At 37.0% G+C, this 17,083-nt stretch overlaps 1 protein-coding gene across 9 annotated transcripts in view; it reads left to right on the top strand.

Annotated features, from left to right (window-relative positions):
* Positions 1–17,083, top strand: part of ITGA4 (integrin subunit alpha 4) — a 337,984-nt gene that overhangs the window by 289,340 nt on the left and 31,561 nt on the right. For all 9 annotated transcript variants that reach the window (XM_036318670.1, XM_036318673.1, XM_036318671.1 and 6 more), the window contains 5 exons: positions 5,568–5,662; positions 6,840–6,930; positions 8,070–8,115; positions 8,483–8,637; positions 12,063–12,217. In XM_036318670.1, the coding sequence (XP_036174563.1) occupies positions 5,568–5,662; positions 6,840–6,930; positions 8,070–8,115; positions 8,483–8,637; positions 12,063–12,217 (542 nt within the window). The remainder of the gene's footprint in view (positions 1–5,567; positions 5,663–6,839; positions 6,931–8,069; positions 8,116–8,482; positions 8,638–12,062; positions 12,218–17,083) is intronic.

The following is a 17,083-nucleotide window of genomic DNA, read 5'->3' as shown; positions in this document are numbered from 1 at the left end:
TAGGTTTGAGAGAATGTGTGTGATTCATGGAGTTCAGCAAATAAGTGTTCGATATTTATTTTCAGAGCTAGAATTGTGACTTCTTGTTATAGTCATTGATGATTGGTATATGGTAATATTCGGTCAAAATTTATATGGATATCAAAAATTAGTGGAGTATTGTAAATTCTCACTTCCTTAATTCCTTTTTATGCCTAAGTGCTTTCTTCTTTCTACTTTAGATGTCTAAAATGTTACTCTGCAAGGAGAAAGTTAGTGTATTGTTGAACATATGCTTTCAATGAGCCCCATTAAATGTAAGATAGTGAGCCAGAACCGGTTTGGCTCAGTGGATAGAGCGTCGGCCTGTGGAGTGAAAGGCCCCAGGTTCGATTACGGTCAAGGACATGTACCTTGGTTGCTGGTACATCCCCAGTAGGGGGCATGCAGGAGGCAGCTGATCGATGTTTCTCTCTCATCGATGGTTCTGGCTCTCTATCCCTCTCCCTTCCTCTCTGTAAAAAATCAATAAAATATATTAAAAATAAATAAATAAATGTAAGATAGTGTAATTTTGTATACAAACATTACCATTTCTGGAATTTTTTTACTATATTAAAAACAAAAGGATAGATATTTTTATGATTATGATTATACAAATAACATTTTACATTTAAGAGTTTATAAAATTCTATGATAGATATTCTGAGTTAATTTTTGTGTATGGTATAAGGTAGTGGTCTAGTTTCATTCTTTTGCATGTAGCTGTCCAGTTTTCCCATCACCATTTATTACTGTTTCTCCATTGTATATTCTTAAGTGAATTGACTGTGTGTGTGTGTGTGTGTGTGTGTGTATATGTGTGTGTGTGTGTGTGTGTGTGTGTAGATTTATTTCTGGGATCTCTCTTCTTGTTCCAATGATCTACATGTCTATTTTTATGCCACTATCATGCTGTTTTGATTAGTATAGCTTTGTAATACAGTTTGAAATCAGGGAGTGTGATGTCTCTGGCTTTGTTTTTCTTAAGATTGCTGTGGCTATTCAGGGCCTGTTGTGGTTCAATACAAATTTTAGGATTTTTTTTCTAATTCTGTGAATAATGCCCCTGGAGTTTTGATAGGGATTGCAATAATGTGTAGATTGCTTTCAGTAATATGGACATTTTAACAATATTCTTTCAATTCATGAACATGAAGAACCTTTCCATTTATTTTTGTCCTCATTTTTTTATTAATGTCTTAAAGTTTTCAGTGTATAGGTCTTTCACCTCTTTAATTTATTTCTAAGTATTTGATTCTTTTTGGTGCAGTTGTAAATAGGATTATTTTCTTAGTTACTCTTTCTAGTAGTTTGTTAGGGTATAGAAACACAACAGATTTTTGTATATTGATTTTGTACCCTGCAACATTACTGCAATTTTTTATTAGTTCTAACAGGTTTTTTGGTAAAGTCTTTAGGGTTTTCTACAAATAAAATCATGTAATGGGCAAATTGTGACAGTTCTACTTCTACCTGTCCAATTTGAATGCCTTTTGTTTTTCTTTTATGTACCTAATTGTTCTGGCTAGGACTTTAATAGTATGTGGAATAAAAGTGGTGAAAGTGGGCATTTTTGAATTGTTCCTAATAATAGATGAAAAGGTTTGAGGCTTGTTGTACATGGCCTTTATGATGTTGAGGTATGTTCCTTCTAGACCCATTTTGCTGAGCATTTTTGTCACAAATGTTTGGTAAACTTGGTCAAATGCTTTTTTTTTTGCATCTATTGTGATGATGATTTTTATCTTTGCTTTTATTAGTGTGGTGTATCCTGTTGATTGATTTGTGAATGTTGAACCATCCTTGCATCCCTGAAATAAATCCAATGTGGTCAGAATGTGTGATCCTTTTAATGTACAATTGAATTTGGTTTGCTATATTTTACAAAGGATTTACAGAGGATTTCTGTGTACCTCAGGGATATTGGCCTGTACTTTTCTCTTTTTGTGTTCTGTTTTAAAAATATATATTTTTATTGATTTTAGAGAGGAAAGGAGAGGAAGAGAGTGACAAACATCAATGATGAGAGAGAATCATTGATCGGCTAACTCCTGCACACGCCCCCCACTGGGGATCGAGCCCACGTGTGCCCTTGACTGGAATCGAATCTGGGACCCTCCCCCCCCAGCCCCCCAGTCCGCAGGCCAACACTTTATCCACTGAGCCAAACCAGCCAGGGCTTTTTGTGGTGTTCTTGTCTGCTTTTGGTATCAGGATACTTCTGGTCTCATAACACAAGTTTGGCAGCCCTTCCTTCTCTTCAATTTTTTGAAGGAGTTGAGAAGGATAGGTATTAAATCTTAATGTTTGGGCCCTAACCGGTTTGGCTCAGTGGATAGAGCGTCGGCCTGCGGACTGAAAGGTCCCAGGTTCGATTCTGGCCAGGGGCATGTACCTTGGTTGCGGGCACATCCCCAGTAGGAGGTGTGCAGGAGGCAGCTGGTCAATGTTTCTCTCTCATTGATGTTTCTCTCTATCCCTCTCTGTGAAAAATCAATAAAATATATATATTTTTTTAAATCTTAATGTTTGGTAGAATCCACCAGTGAAGTCATTGGGTTCTAGGCTTGTGTTTCTTGGGAGATTTTCAATTACCAATTCAGTCTATTCAGGTTTACTATTTTTCATGTCCAATCTTAGATGAGTGTATGTTTCCAGGAATTTATCCATTTCTTCCAAGTTGTCCAACTTGTTGGCATATAATTATTCATAGTAATCTTTCATGATTCCTTTTATTTCTTTGTTGACCTCATTGGTTAAGTATAATGTTGTTTAATTTCCATATATTTGTAATTTTTCTAGTTTTCTTCTTATAATTGATTTCTAGTTTTATACCATTGTGGTCAGAAAAGATGTTAGGTATGATTTCAATCTTCTTAAATTTATTAAGACTTGCTTTGTGGCTTAACTATCTGCACTGAAGAATGTTCCATTTGTACTTCACTAGAATCCGTATTCTGCTGTTCTTGGATGGAATGTTCTACATATATTTATTAAATCTAACAGGTTTAATGTGTTATTTAAAGCCCATGTTTCTTATTGATTTTCTGTCTGGAAATCACTGGTGTAAGTGGGGTATTCTAGTTTCCTATTATTATAGTATACTATCAATTTCTCCCTTTAAGTCTATTAATATTTGCTTTATATATTAAGGTGCTTCTATGTTTGCTTCAAAAATACTTGCAAATATTACCTACTTTTGAATTTACTCATGTATGATTATGTAATTATCTTTTCTGTGTTTTATTACGATCTTTGTTTTAAAGTCTGTTTTGTCTTATATAGATACAGCTACTCCAGCTTTCTTGTGGTTTCCATTTACATGGAATATCTTTTTCCATTCCTTCACTTTCAGTCTGTGTGTGTTCTTACATCTGATTAAGTCTCTAGTAGGCAACATATAGATGGGTCTTGTTTTTGTTTATTTGTTTGTCTTCAATCCACTGAGCCACTCTTTTGGTTGAAGATGTTAGTCCATTTACATTTTAAGTAGTTGTTGGTAAGTACGTACTTATTGCCATTTTGTTGTTTTGTAGTTCCTTTCTTCTTGTTTTTTTCCCTTGTGGTTTGATGACTTTCTTTAATGTTATGTTTAGATTCCTTTCTCATTATCTTTTATATATCTACCATCAGTTTTTGCTTTGTAGTTATGAAGAGGCTCATAAATAACAGTATATAGATTTACAAAACAGTCTACTTGAAGTTGACATCAACTTAAATTTGAATGAATTTTAAAACTCTACATTTTTACTCCCCTTTCCCACATTTTATATTTTTTGTAACAACTTACATTATTCATTTTGTTTATTCCTTAACTAATTACTGTAGTTGTAGTTATTTTTACTACTTCTGTCTTTTGCCTTCATACTATCTTTGTAAGTGCTTAATCCACTACCTTAGCTATATGTTTACTTTTACTGGTGAGCTTTATACTTTCATATGTTTTCTTATTACTAATTAGTTCTCTTTTTTGTTTTAAATAAGTCCCTTTAGCATTTTTAATACTGTATTCCAAACATTTGCCAGGAGCTGACAGTACAGGGCAGTATTTTTTTCAGATTTTTCAGCAGAAATTTAGTAGATGCTCAATAGTTGCCCACTGAATGAACAAATGAATGGGTGTATTTGTGTATGAAAATTTAAAATAATTTGTACAAGTCCAGGAGGGTAACCTTAGCAGGTCAAAACAAAATACAGTATAAGATATATCAACCAGTTATTTTTATATGAAAATAGAAAAGCTTTTGCAGTTTTAAAACTGCACAGTATTTGTTCTAAAGCAGTGGTTCTCAACCTGTGGGTCATGACCCCTTTGGGGTCGAACGACCCTTTCACAGGGGTCGCCTAAGACCATCAGAAAACAGATATATAATTACATATTGTTTTTGTGATTAATCACTATGCTTTAATTATGTTCAATTTGTAACAATGAAATTGAGTGTCACCACAACATGAGGAACTGTATTAAAGGGTCATGGTGTTAGGAAGGTTGAGAACCACTGGTCTAAAGAATATATTAAAGATTATTTTATTTGCATTGAAATGGCAGTAAAAAACTGCCACCTGGTTTTATAAAAAGTTTTTAGGTCTGATGAACAGTGATAAGAAATGAAAATCATAAAACAAACTTTCTATATTTTAGGTTTCTATTAAAGTAATAAGAAAACATTGCATATAAACAAAAATATGAATATACCCAAATTCATACCCAAATAGACATAATACTTAGTAAATAAGTAGAAAAATGTAGAGTTTTTTCTTTATGTACTCTATATTTACAGCACATAACCAACCATGTCATTCATAGTTTCTATTTTCACTTGGCTTTTTTTTTATGTTAATTGATCAAATCTTTTCTCCTGGTGTCAAAATCTGATTTGAATCTTAATAAAGTCATAAAGGTGATACGGTCTTTATTTTATAGAACAAATCTATTTTCTGAAATCTGTGTGTGTGTGTGTGTGTGTGTGTGTGTACAGATACCCTGAACAAATACCTTCATTACTTGCATTGGAACATGAGATAATTTAGAAGTCATTTTGCAAAGAAAGTAAATCTTAGAACTCAAAAACTCAAAGTAAGGATTCTTTGGTTATGCTCTACATAGATGAGGATAATTGATTATGTTCTAGGTGCTGCTCTGAGCACTGTAGATGAATAATGTTCTTCTATGTTGAGTGACTGAGTTCTCTTATGACCCTGTATTATAGGTGAGGGAACAGAAGAGACACAGAGACGTTAGGAACTGTGTCCAGTATAACAGCACGGCAGCAATGCTGGGGTCCAGGCCTTTAGCCATTCTGTTAAACTGCCTCTCAGACCCATTTACTCTGCTTCTTTCATGCACCCACTATTCTGTACAGCACTGTACATTGTTGTGAGGATATTAGTATTTTGTAATCTTTTTCTAATGAGAAAAGTGTTAGTTTTTTTTATAAGGAGTTTCTTATGTTATCTGATATGATTAAGGAGCATGCAGGTTAGTTTTCAGAGTTGCATTCTTTATATGAAGGATTTATTTTTCCACCACTTACATTCTTGAATAGATGTTGCTATTGGAGCCCCACAGGAAGATGACTTGCGAGGCGCCATTTATATTTACAATGGTGGAGCAGATGGGATCTCATCGGCCTTCTCACAGGTAGGAGATGATTCCATTTTCAAAAGAAGCATTGGTAATAAAAGCTTCTTTAACATTTCCGGTGTTAATGAGACTCCTTTTTCTTAACTTGTTTGTTCAAATACTTATTCTATTTCACCATTTTTATCACTACAGTAGATGGTCTCACTTTTAAGAGTATTAATAAGTCTTCGGAACCATTTTCCCCCCCATAAATAAGAGTTCTAGTTCACGTCCATCCTGGTTTGTCGTTAACCTATAAAGATTTCTCTCTGGATTTCATTAAATTCATGTTCTGAGGTAATATCTATACTATTCCAAATGAGCACATTTGGATTTGATTAACTATCCTGTCTTGTAGCTAAAGCCCCATATTTCATGGAGATCACACAGAGAGAGCAAATACTCTATATGTTACGCTGTGTTCTTTCAGTGCAAAGCAGTAAGCCGATAGCACTTTAATAAAATTCCTGATCTAACTCTGACTTCACTTCTACAATCTGAAAAAATAGACCGGTTCAGGGCATAGAAAACAACTATATGCACATGCAGAGAAGAAAAGCTTTTCCAAAGACACTTTTATGAAAACATTAGCTAATATTGTAATTTCTGATTAGGCAAAAATAGGCATGTGGCTTTCTACATTTAACATGAAAGGTATGTGTTTGTCTAGTAAAAAATACTGATCTAAGTCTGGATAGCAGCCTGATACTTATAAATCACTATCTAGACATGAAATGAGACACATGGATTAGGAAGCACAGGACTTGAGTTGTCCTTGTCAAATGCTAGGATGCAGTCAGCTAACGGGTGGCTTTCCTCATAAACCTGAGTTGAGGGCTCCACTAAGGGACTAGCAATGTCTTATTTTCCAGATTACTTGTTTGGTAATTCATGCTGGTCAGGGAAATAAATATAGAACCAGAGAGAAGACTGGGGAGAGGGGTCAGAACCATTATAGGAGATCTGTACTACATGATTTCCCTTTGCTCACAAAATAAAGCAATTTTTTTAGATGTCAACTGCCCAGGGAAAGCTGGAAAATTTTGTTTCTCTTAGATACAAGTGTTTGACTTAGCTAAAATGTATTTTGCTCATAAATGTCCCGGGGCATGGGAAGGCTTTTTAACTAAATCACTGCTTCTCTAGGATAGAGGGTGTTCAAAAGCACTTCTCACTCAACTTACCTGTTTTTTAGAGAATTGAAGGGCTTCAAATCAGCAAATCCTTAAGTATGTTTGGACAGTCCATATCTGGGCAAATCGATGCAGACAATAATGGATATATGGGTGAGTATAAAATTTACCTTATTTTTTATATTGGGATAAGCTCTGTTGTGGATTCTATTTATTGAGAAATACGTACATAAGAGAGTTCTGATTTACTGATAATTTTTTCCTTCATTTTTAAAGCTTTTTTGAATTCAAGGATGTCTCTGAAATGGTTAAGTAATTCCTGAGCTTTACACTTAGTTATTTAACATTATTCCTTATTCTTTTTTAAAAATATATATATTTTATTGATTTTTTACAGAGAGGAAGGGAGATAGATAGAGAGTTAGAAACATCGATGACAGAGAAACATCGATCAGCTGCCTCCTGCACACCTCCTACTGGCATGTGCCCGCAACCAAGGTACATGCCCTTGACCGAATCAAACCTGGGACTGTTCAGTCTGCAGGTTGATGCTCTATCCACTGAGCCAAACCGGTTAGGGCATTCCTTATTCTTTATAAAATTAAAAACCATAAAAATAAATGAACCATCCTATATAATAACAGGCTAATATGCAAATCAACCAAATGGCAGAAAGACCAGTCGCTATTACGTGCACTGACCACCAGGGGGCAGACACTCAGCACAGGTTGCTGCCCCCTGGTGGTCAGTGAGCTCCCACAGGGGGAACACCGCTCAGCCAGAAACTGGGCTCGCCAGTGGGCTCATGGCTGGTGAGCACAGCAGCAGTGGCGGGAGCCTCTCCTGCCCCCGCAGCAGGCAGACTTCCCCCGAGGGGTCCAGGACTGCGAGAGGGCACAGCCTGGGCTGAGGGCCTCCCCCCCCAAGTACACGAATGTTGTGCACCGGGTCTCTAGGTATGATGATGCAAAGAAAGAAGACTATTATTGTGGGTTCTCTTTTTGTAATTTGAAAGATTTCTGGGTGAATGTTTCTAGTCCAAAAATTGGATTTTCATTTTATATCACATTATGTTTATATTATAAAGGGATGAATATTGTTACAACTGGGTAGATTCAGACAAATGTGGAATGAGTTTTAAGATGTACATAAGCATGTCTTTTCTAATTAATTTTTTGTAAGTAGTGTTTTGATGTAGTCCAAAGGTGATATGTAGTTAAGTATTTCTGACTGAAAAGTAATTCTCTTTGACTAATGATGATCAATAATCCGTGTTGTTTTTTATCTTCCAGATATAGCAGTTGGTGCTTTTCGGTCCAATTCTGCTGTGTTGCTAAGGTAAGGTTGATACATTTCGCTGCTTAATGACAATTGGGCTTAAGTGTAAATGATGGGAGGCAATTTTTAAAATCAGCAATGGTGGTAACTTCATAACCCTCCATTTGGTATCCCAAAATTTAATTATTGAACTTTAGGATACTTTTCCCACCTTACATAGATATAATTAATATAATTAGAGTCAGTATTTTATGAAAATCCCTCTTGATTCATACATGGAAATTTAATTGAGTTTATATGCACATACTATTAATAAAACAGTTTCATGAAATTACTTAGTCAATGGAAACTGACAAAACAAATGCAATTCTTTTCCTAAGGAAAAATAATTCTGTAGTTAATATTGCTAATTTTATTTCCTCCTTAGGACAAGACCTGTAGTGATTGTCGAAGCTTCTTTAGACCATCCTGAGTCAGTAAATAGAACAAACTTTGACTGTATTGAAAATGGATTGCCTTCTGTGTGCATGGATCTAAGACTCTGTTTCTCATACAAGGGCAAAGAGGTTCCAGGTTATATTGGTAAGGGCACCCTTACAAAATCAATAGAATGTGTACTTTACCCATTAATCTCACTGTCATCTTTTGAGCCCTCACTTTGTGTCACATTGGAGGACTGGTTAAGGGCAGGAGAGAGCAGTCACCTGATACACCTTTCTTGCCCATCTTTCAGATGCTCTCATTATTCTAACCTATGAGGGGGGCACATTAAGAGGTTACTGTTGTTTAGAGGTTATGATAAGCAAATCAGCTGTATCACTTGCTGTATTATTTAAAGTGAACTATCTGAGCTTAATCTGTAACAGCTCTTTAGAACAGAAAAAGCATCACCACAGTTCCTCCTCTGTTTTACTGGGCTCCTTAAAGCGTGGTGTTGGCTTAACTTGGAAACCCAGGGAGAGAGAACATTCTTTTCTTTGTATTCTATCCTGTTTAAGTAACTGAAGAAGCTTTCTAAAGTCTAGAACCTGATTCTACTTTTCATAAATAACACGCGTCCGTTAAGGATTTATTATGGCACTCAACTCCTGAGTGCTTGTGCACATTTTTCTATAGGTAGCTAACTCAGTTTTCCTCTCTGCAAAAAGTAGCATTGATATGGCTCATCCAAAATTGTGGCTAATTCCAAATCCAAATATGTAACTTGATTAAGTATTACATTTTTTACTAGCAAGTTAATTTTTCTAATTATGTTATATTAAGGCTAATATGGGAATGACTACTAATGAAACTAGCCTATGATAGGAAAGAAGCTGACATGGGTTTATCATTTGGACATCAATAATTCACAAAATTTATGAGCCCCTCACTTAAGAGTTGACTGTACTCATGACCCTGCAGGCTGCCCTCATCTAAACATCATGAAGGGCAGCAAATACTGAGCCAAATAACAGATGTGTAACAGATGCTCCAGTCTGAATTAGCCTGTAGTGAGAAGTACAGAAGGAGCCTAACATCTCTACTTGTGGTCAGGTGCATTTTTTATAGCACTCCACAAAAGTCCTGGCTAGAGATGCAGTGATAAGACTATGGGCCTATCCTTCATCTGGTTCCTGATGGAAGAAGTGGCAGTTTGAGAGCATGACTCCATTATCACAGGAGCACAAACAAGCTGATGGATTATGCAAAAGATAGGTGCTCCATTGATAGGACTGTTTCCCTTTATGCGATATCAGTATCTGTTGTACTACCAGTTCCTTTATGACCAGATGTTTTTTAATTGGTTGAAAACAAATATATGAAATTCATAAATAACCACAGCAGTGTTACAAAAACATGCTGTATAGTTGTAAAATGACTCCTTGGGAGAAATAATTCACATTAAGTATCTATATATATAAAAGACTAGTATGCTAAGTGTCCATCCGGGTAATGACGTCACGTAGCAACACCCGGCTTCATTTCCCTAGCAACGACTAGCCTCCTTGCAGTTTCTTCAGCCCAGGAACACGACTTGCTTTATAGACAGGTGCAAACATTTCACACTTTACCCAAGTGTCTGTGAAGAGTTTTCCTGTGCCTCATCTCATTTGATCCTCACAGAAGTCCTAGAGCAGGTAGATAGGAGACTCGGTGGAATCCTATTTTCTTTTCATTAGCCAGAAAATGGAGATTTAGAAAGCTTAGAAACTTGACCTGACTGAAAAGAAGAAATGGTGGACCTTGAAAATGACTTTAGGTTTTCTCACTACACAGATATAGTCAAACACTGCTGCAGTTAAATATTTTACCCTTTGTTCTCCTTCCGTGGTCTAAAATAATAATCTGCTTCGTGTTGATCTTTGCTGCTGTGTTGCTGACAATTACCTGAAAGAGAAGTTGGGATGCTTCACTGGGCTGGAAAAAGTTTAGCTACATCAGAAAGAAGGTCTAATTAAGCAAGTTTACATTCTATAGGTATTAAAGGCTAAGTTGACTTGCACATGCGTGATACATATAAAGCTTTCACTGGCGTCAATTGCACGCATGTGTTTTGATCTGTCATTGTCAATCGTGAATTTTGTTGACACTTCTATTATAGAGAAAGGGTGAATAGCAGTATTAAAATATTTCTTCTAATTAATTTCCTTTTGCACAAGTCCATGCACCAAGCCACTAGAGTTTAATGAAACCAAAACATTTTTGCCTCTTACTGTGAGTGGATTTTTATTCCCCTTTCTTCATTTACTTTTGTCTGAATATCTCTAAGGCACTGAACCTCAGTTATTGTGATTTTGAAGCCAATTGATTTGGACTTTATTATTTATTTTCTAAATAAAAGGAAGATTGACAGATTTATTTGAAATTTGTAGGAGTAGTGTAGGTTCTATACTTAGATTTCCCTGAAATGTAAATAAAATACTTTCAGAGGAGTTATTCATGCCTAAAATATAACTGAACACTTCAGGAGTTACATAAATTCAAAATACCACTTAACGAATTATTGCTCCTATATGAGTGACACCTCAACAAACTATAGATGCAGCTTGTTTTGCAAAGATCCTCTTTAGACTCAAGAAATGGCTCTTTCTTGATAAGATCTGGCTTGGACTTTTTAAAAAAAGTTGCTGGTAAATTTTCCTTATTGTTTTGCTTACTGAAGATATTAGCAGATGATCACTGTGTACTATGTCAGATTTGAAATAAGTCAGCTGTCACCAACCGGTGGTCTGCAGACCACCGGTGGTCCATGAGGTCCAAAAGGTTGGTGACCGCTGAAATAAGTTCTTCCAGAACTGCCAAAATATTTATTGAGAATGTCTGTCTGTACTTGTTTATTTTTGCACAAATCAGAAGTTCAGACTAGAAACCAATAAAATTGTGGAGCTGACTTACCAGGGCCCAGGGCTGGAAAAGAAGACATCTTTGAGTACACTGTTTATATAGGTTTGACTTTGAATCATGTGTTCACTTTACATTAAAAAACAATAACAAATAAATCAAAAGAAAAAGATCAACCCCTCAAATTGGAAACATATGGAAATAAATGAACCTAACAACATATGAAGTTAATTATATAACCACACAAGATAGAAATATTCCAGGTGACATTTGAGCACAGTACTCTGACTGTACTTCTTTAGACAGATTTTCTATGCACAAAAAAGGACTCCAAAGAAATTTGAAACTTTACTCAGGACTTTTATTATTAGTAACAATTTGGTACTGCCGTTTTGAAACATTTACATATTAAGTGGATTAAGCCAATAACTAAAGATTTTAATATTGTTAAAATAAGAAACCTAGAGAAAAATTTTTACATTTTTTATTTAGAAAAATAACTTTTGTAATTTGTATTTTTAAATTGTTCCCTCTTTCATAGTTCAGGTTAGTTTTTAAAAAGCTATTTGTTGAATAGAATTTAAGACATTTTCAATATTCTCTATAACTTTGACTATGATCACTTCAAAAATAACAAAATAAATGCTTTTAGAAATTAATTGCAATTCTCTCTACATTTTTTTCAGTTTTGTTTTATAACATGAGTTTGGATGTGAGCAGGAAGGCAGAGTCTCCATCGAGGTTTTACTTCTCTTCTAATGGAACCACCGATGTGATTACAGGAAGAGTAAGAGTATCACGCACAGTCCCTAGCTGTAGAACACATCAAGCATTTATGCGGGTAATGTAGGCTAGTTTGTAATACTAATGTATAAACTTCAATATTATCAGTACAGTAAGAATCTTAGTACATTAGTATCTGTTTTGTTGTTGTTGTTAATCTTCACCTGAGGATATTTTTCCATTGATTTTTTTAGAGTGGAAGGAAGGGGGAGAGAGAAAGAAACATCAATGTGAGAGAGACACATCAATTGATTGCCTCCCACATGCGCCCCGATCAGGGCCGTGGATTGAGCCTGCAACCGAGGTACCTGCCATTGACCGGAACTGAACCCAGGACCCTTCCGTCCTCGGGCCGAATCTCCATCCACTGAGCCAAACCAGCTAGAGCATTGGTATTTTTTTATAAAATACAGTTAAAGGCCAGTGCTGTCTCCTCCCGAACTAGCTGGCCTATTTTATTGCTCCAGATTCAAAACCTTTAATAACCTGTGATCTGGATAATCCGAAGTCCACTTTTTGCACCTCCTTTATTGTACATGTATTACATTTCACTGCATCACTGTTTTTAAGCCTTGCCTTTTCCTTTCTACAGTTGCAATGTTCTTATCTCTGTTTATGCCCTTGCCTAGAAATGTACATATTGAACAGCTCGGCTGAGCCTCAGACCTGTTCCTGAGGAGGGCTTGTTTTGGGCGGGGGGGGGGAAAGTAGGGAGGGGGTGGCGAGGGGGGAGGGGAGGCAGGAGGTGGAAGGAGGTGGGCCAGTTGGTTTGTTTTTCATGTGACTCTAACAAAGCAGAATGCAACATGACTGCTCTTGGGTTATGTCATCGTCTCCGTGCCAGCATTGTCAGTGAGGTCAGTGGGAACGCGCACAGTGTAGTGGGATAGGGATCAGCTGCGGGCCAGGAGGACGGCCTGCATGATGGTGTGGGGTCTGTCCTGCCAAAGCACAGCCCATTTCATGTTTCTTTTATTAAAACACCCGTTCCCAAACTGATCATCATGTTCCTTGCGTTGGTCAGATTTTATCATACGAAGCCGTGCCAGGTCTTTTTCAAGAGGGAATGGTGTGCTTCATCAGAAAATCTATTGTCACCAAAAAAGCCAAACTCTTCCCAGGAGCCGTTTCTGGGATTTCAAATAGTAGCGTCAGCTTAGAACTTAATTGTCCCTTAGATACTTATTCCAAGCAAATGCAAACAAGCATGAGGACTCCAATGCACTGTTACACGCTAAGAGCACTCACCCCTGTGCTGTCTCCTCGTTTCCCTGAGCAGTTTTTATTGTTGTACTTGAACAAAGCAATCAGATGGTCGGGAGCCAAAAGTACGGAATGATATTAATGTAGCCATCCTTTATATGCTAGAGTTTAAAGGGGTTCTTTTTTAAAAAAAAATTTATATAGTTGTCATTTCACTTAGGTTAGTCAATTTCAGAGACTAACATGGAGACCATTTTAAAGGCAATAAAAGGGCCAACATTAGACATTCACAAAGAAACATATTGTGTTGAATGTGTGTAAATGGCGGTAAATTGATCTGATTTATTTAGGTCTGTGTTTCTTGGCATTGTCCCTATGAGTAAGTGTTCCTCAAAATTGTACATTTTCTTCGGAATAAATTTGTAGCAGAAGTGACATTTTAGCAGAGGTTTCTGTGTTTGTTGTTTATATACTTTTAAATGTTACCATGGTATCAACCATTGACTTTGGGCCATATTGTCAATGTCAAACAAAAACACTTAGCTCTGTGTTGGAACATAGTGGGGATTAAAAAAAAAACACATGTGATTTTATTGTGTTTTTTTTTTCCCCCCTTCCTAAATTTTCTTGCTTTTGTTTGGGACATTTTAATACTCGGATATAAAAAGGCAAAAGGGTACTGTGACCCTCCCGCCACAACCCAGGGAGGAGGTAAGAACCACAGAAGCAGCTTCCCCACCTCCGTCAGGGAGCACTAGCTGTTGTTTAGGAAAGGGTAGTGATGCAGTGAGTGCCTTTTCACCCCAACAGCATGGCACCTGATGGGAGGCATTCAGCAACGTTAACGTGGCTGTGCTTCTACCGTCTGGATGAATAGAACCACAACCAGAATTCTGCCAAGATATTTTCCTAATAGTAGAGAAAAAGAAAATGAACACCAGTCAGGATGCTTAGGTTGTTCCTTTGCTCTGTAAAACATGCCCAGTGTCAGCAGTGTTAATATACATGTGCGTCCTACCGTGGCACCCTCACGGTGAAACGAGGTGTTGCTTGTTAATTATTTACTCAGGCCCACAGACCCCTCCTCTCAGAGGACTCCTAACTTACTAGTTAGGTACACGTTCCTTGTATAATTGTTTCCTTTGGCTATACCAAGGAAGTTCCACTTATCCATCCACTCAATCAATTCAGAAGATATTTAGTGAGTTGTGAATGCATGTCAGGTTGTGTTTGAGACACTTGTGATCACTTAATGAAATATAAAATGATTACTACCCTCAGAGAGCTTGTAGTCTTGTGAGGGTGAGAGAAACAATAACATGGTCAAAATGTAAATTGTATAGTATTTTAGAAGACGATATGGGTGATGGAAAAGAGGGCAGAGTTCAAAACATTATGGAGTTTTATGGAAGGAGTGAAGAGTACAATTTTAAATAGGCCTCATTCAGAAGGTGATGTTTGAGGAAAGACTTGAAGGAAGTGAGGAAGTTACTGTGTAGGTGTCTAGGACAGTGGTTCTGAACTTTAGCAAGTAACAACAGCATCACCTGGAGGGCTTGTTAAAACACAAATTGCTGGAGTTCGTGATCCAATAGATCTTCAGTGAGGCCTGAGGATTTGCAATTCTACAAAGTTCCCAGGTGATGCTGCTGCTGCTGACTTGGGAACCACACTTTGAGAACCCCTGGTCTAAGAGAAGACCATTACAGAAGGGAGAGCTCGGTAAAAATGTCTCAAGACAAGAATGCACCTGGTTGTTTTAAAAAACAATGGAGAGGCAAGGATGACTGGAAAAGTGAGCTAAGGGAAGAGTAGTGGAAAAAGAGATCATATAGGACCTGTGACATTTTCCCTGAATGAAATGAGGATCTACCTGGCTCAGTAATAAAAAGGAATGTGTACTCTAACTGCTGTGTTGAGACTAGACAGTAGGGGACCAAGAGCTGAAACAGAGAGAAGAGGCTACAGCAATAACCCAGGTGAGAAGTGATGGCTTCATCAAAGGTGGTGGCAATAAATATGGTCAGAGGTAGTTGAAGAAATATCCTACACAGTTTGCTGACAGATGGGATGTCTGGCTTTTGAAAACGGGCTCTGAGGTGACTCTAAGGTCTTAGCCAAAGCCACTAGAAGAATGTAGTTTTCATCACTGGAGATAAGATGCAAGGAAACAAGTGTTGGGTGGAAAATTCTGGAGTTGAGTGTGGACCTGCTGGGTTGGAGAGAACTGTGTTGCTTACAAGAGTAAATATCAATTAAACATTTGTACACACTCATCTGGGGTTGGGAAGAGGCATAGAACTGGAAATATAGCTTAATGTACCTTTGGCATATGGATGGTTTTTAAAGCCATATGAGATGGCTGAGGCCACCACAGGAAGAGAAGAGGGTGGAGGTCTGACACTAGGGCACTACCGCATGAAGAGATTAAAGAGGAGAATGCTTTCAAAGGAGATGAGAAGTAAGAAAGGGGGGAAAAAGCAAGATCTGTCACATCCTGCAAGTGAAGTGAAAAAAAAGAAGAGCAAAGAGGAGGGCATGACAGTGTTTTCAAAGCTGCTGCTTGGTGAATCAGATGAGGGCTGAGAACTGGGCATTGGGTTAGCAATGTGGAGGCTATTGGTGACTGTGGCAACCGCACTTCAGAAGAGTAGCAGGGAGAAGGGAGAAGAATTTGAGACAGAGAGTACAGGTAATTTTTCACAAAGTTTTGCTCCACCTGGACCAAAGAAATGGGGTTGGGAGTTAGTAGCTAACATGAGAAGTGGAATGAAGAGTTCTTTTTTTTTAAGATAGAAGACATAGCATGTTTTTATAATGATGGGTATGTCCCAATAGAGTGTAACATTTATGATGTAGACAAGAGGAGAGAACAGTTAGAGCAAATATCTTGAGAAGGCAAGAGATGGGAAGAAGATATGATATAGTCTTTGTGAGAGTGGGAGAATAAGTACAGAATGGTTGTGAGATGGTATTAGTGTCTAACTTGTACCCATGGTCATAAAGTGAGATGAGTCGGATGGTGATGGGTTTTTTCCAGTCACATTCAATCTTACAGGTGAAAGTAGATGAAACAGTAACAATTAACCAAGGAATGGTTTGTCAAAGAAGTAAAACAAAGGGGCCAAAGAGTCAAGGAAGTATGCAAGGGAGTGTTCATCATAAAGTTTAAGGATAGTGAGGAGAGGGGAGGACATCAGAGGGTGAGGAACAGGGAACTAAGTTAAATTGGAGGTTCCAGTGGGATCAGCAAATTGTTGGAATTGTGTTTTAAAGAGAATAAGCTGGAAAGATATCACCAATATTACGTTAACAGCCATTAGGGACCTAAAGTTGAAGAAAAGATTGAATTTTTATTTTATTCTTGGTCACAATTCCTGGTTATATCGTGTAAATGAGTCTTTCAGCCTGCCTGCATTTATAAAACCCATCACATTCTTTGATGGTAGATAATTTATTTAAAATCCAAAATCTCATAAAAGTTGGGCTTCATTATATCTTTTTCTTTCAATCACACATTCTCTAGTTTCTGAGACTATGGTCATTTATCTGGTTGGTAAGCACACCAGTTTCCTAACGTCTACTTAACCTAATCATAAATAAAACAGCACATAGGATTGTTTTATTTGTATGGTCAAAATTTGTTCCTCAAAAAAAACAGAAAAGAGGGCAGAAATTGTTTATTTTTCTCTTGCAAAACTCTACTGTGTTTCAGTGGCTT

Source organism: Myotis myotis, unplaced genomic scaffold (assembly GCF_014108235.1).
Source record: "Myotis myotis isolate mMyoMyo1 unplaced genomic scaffold, mMyoMyo1.p scaffold_m19_p_8, whole genome shotgun sequence".
Lineage (NCBI taxonomy): Eukaryota > Metazoa > Chordata > Mammalia > Chiroptera > Vespertilionidae > Myotis > Myotis myotis.
Note: the sequence above shows the minus strand (reverse complement) of the source record. Positions and strands in the feature narration are given on the sequence as shown.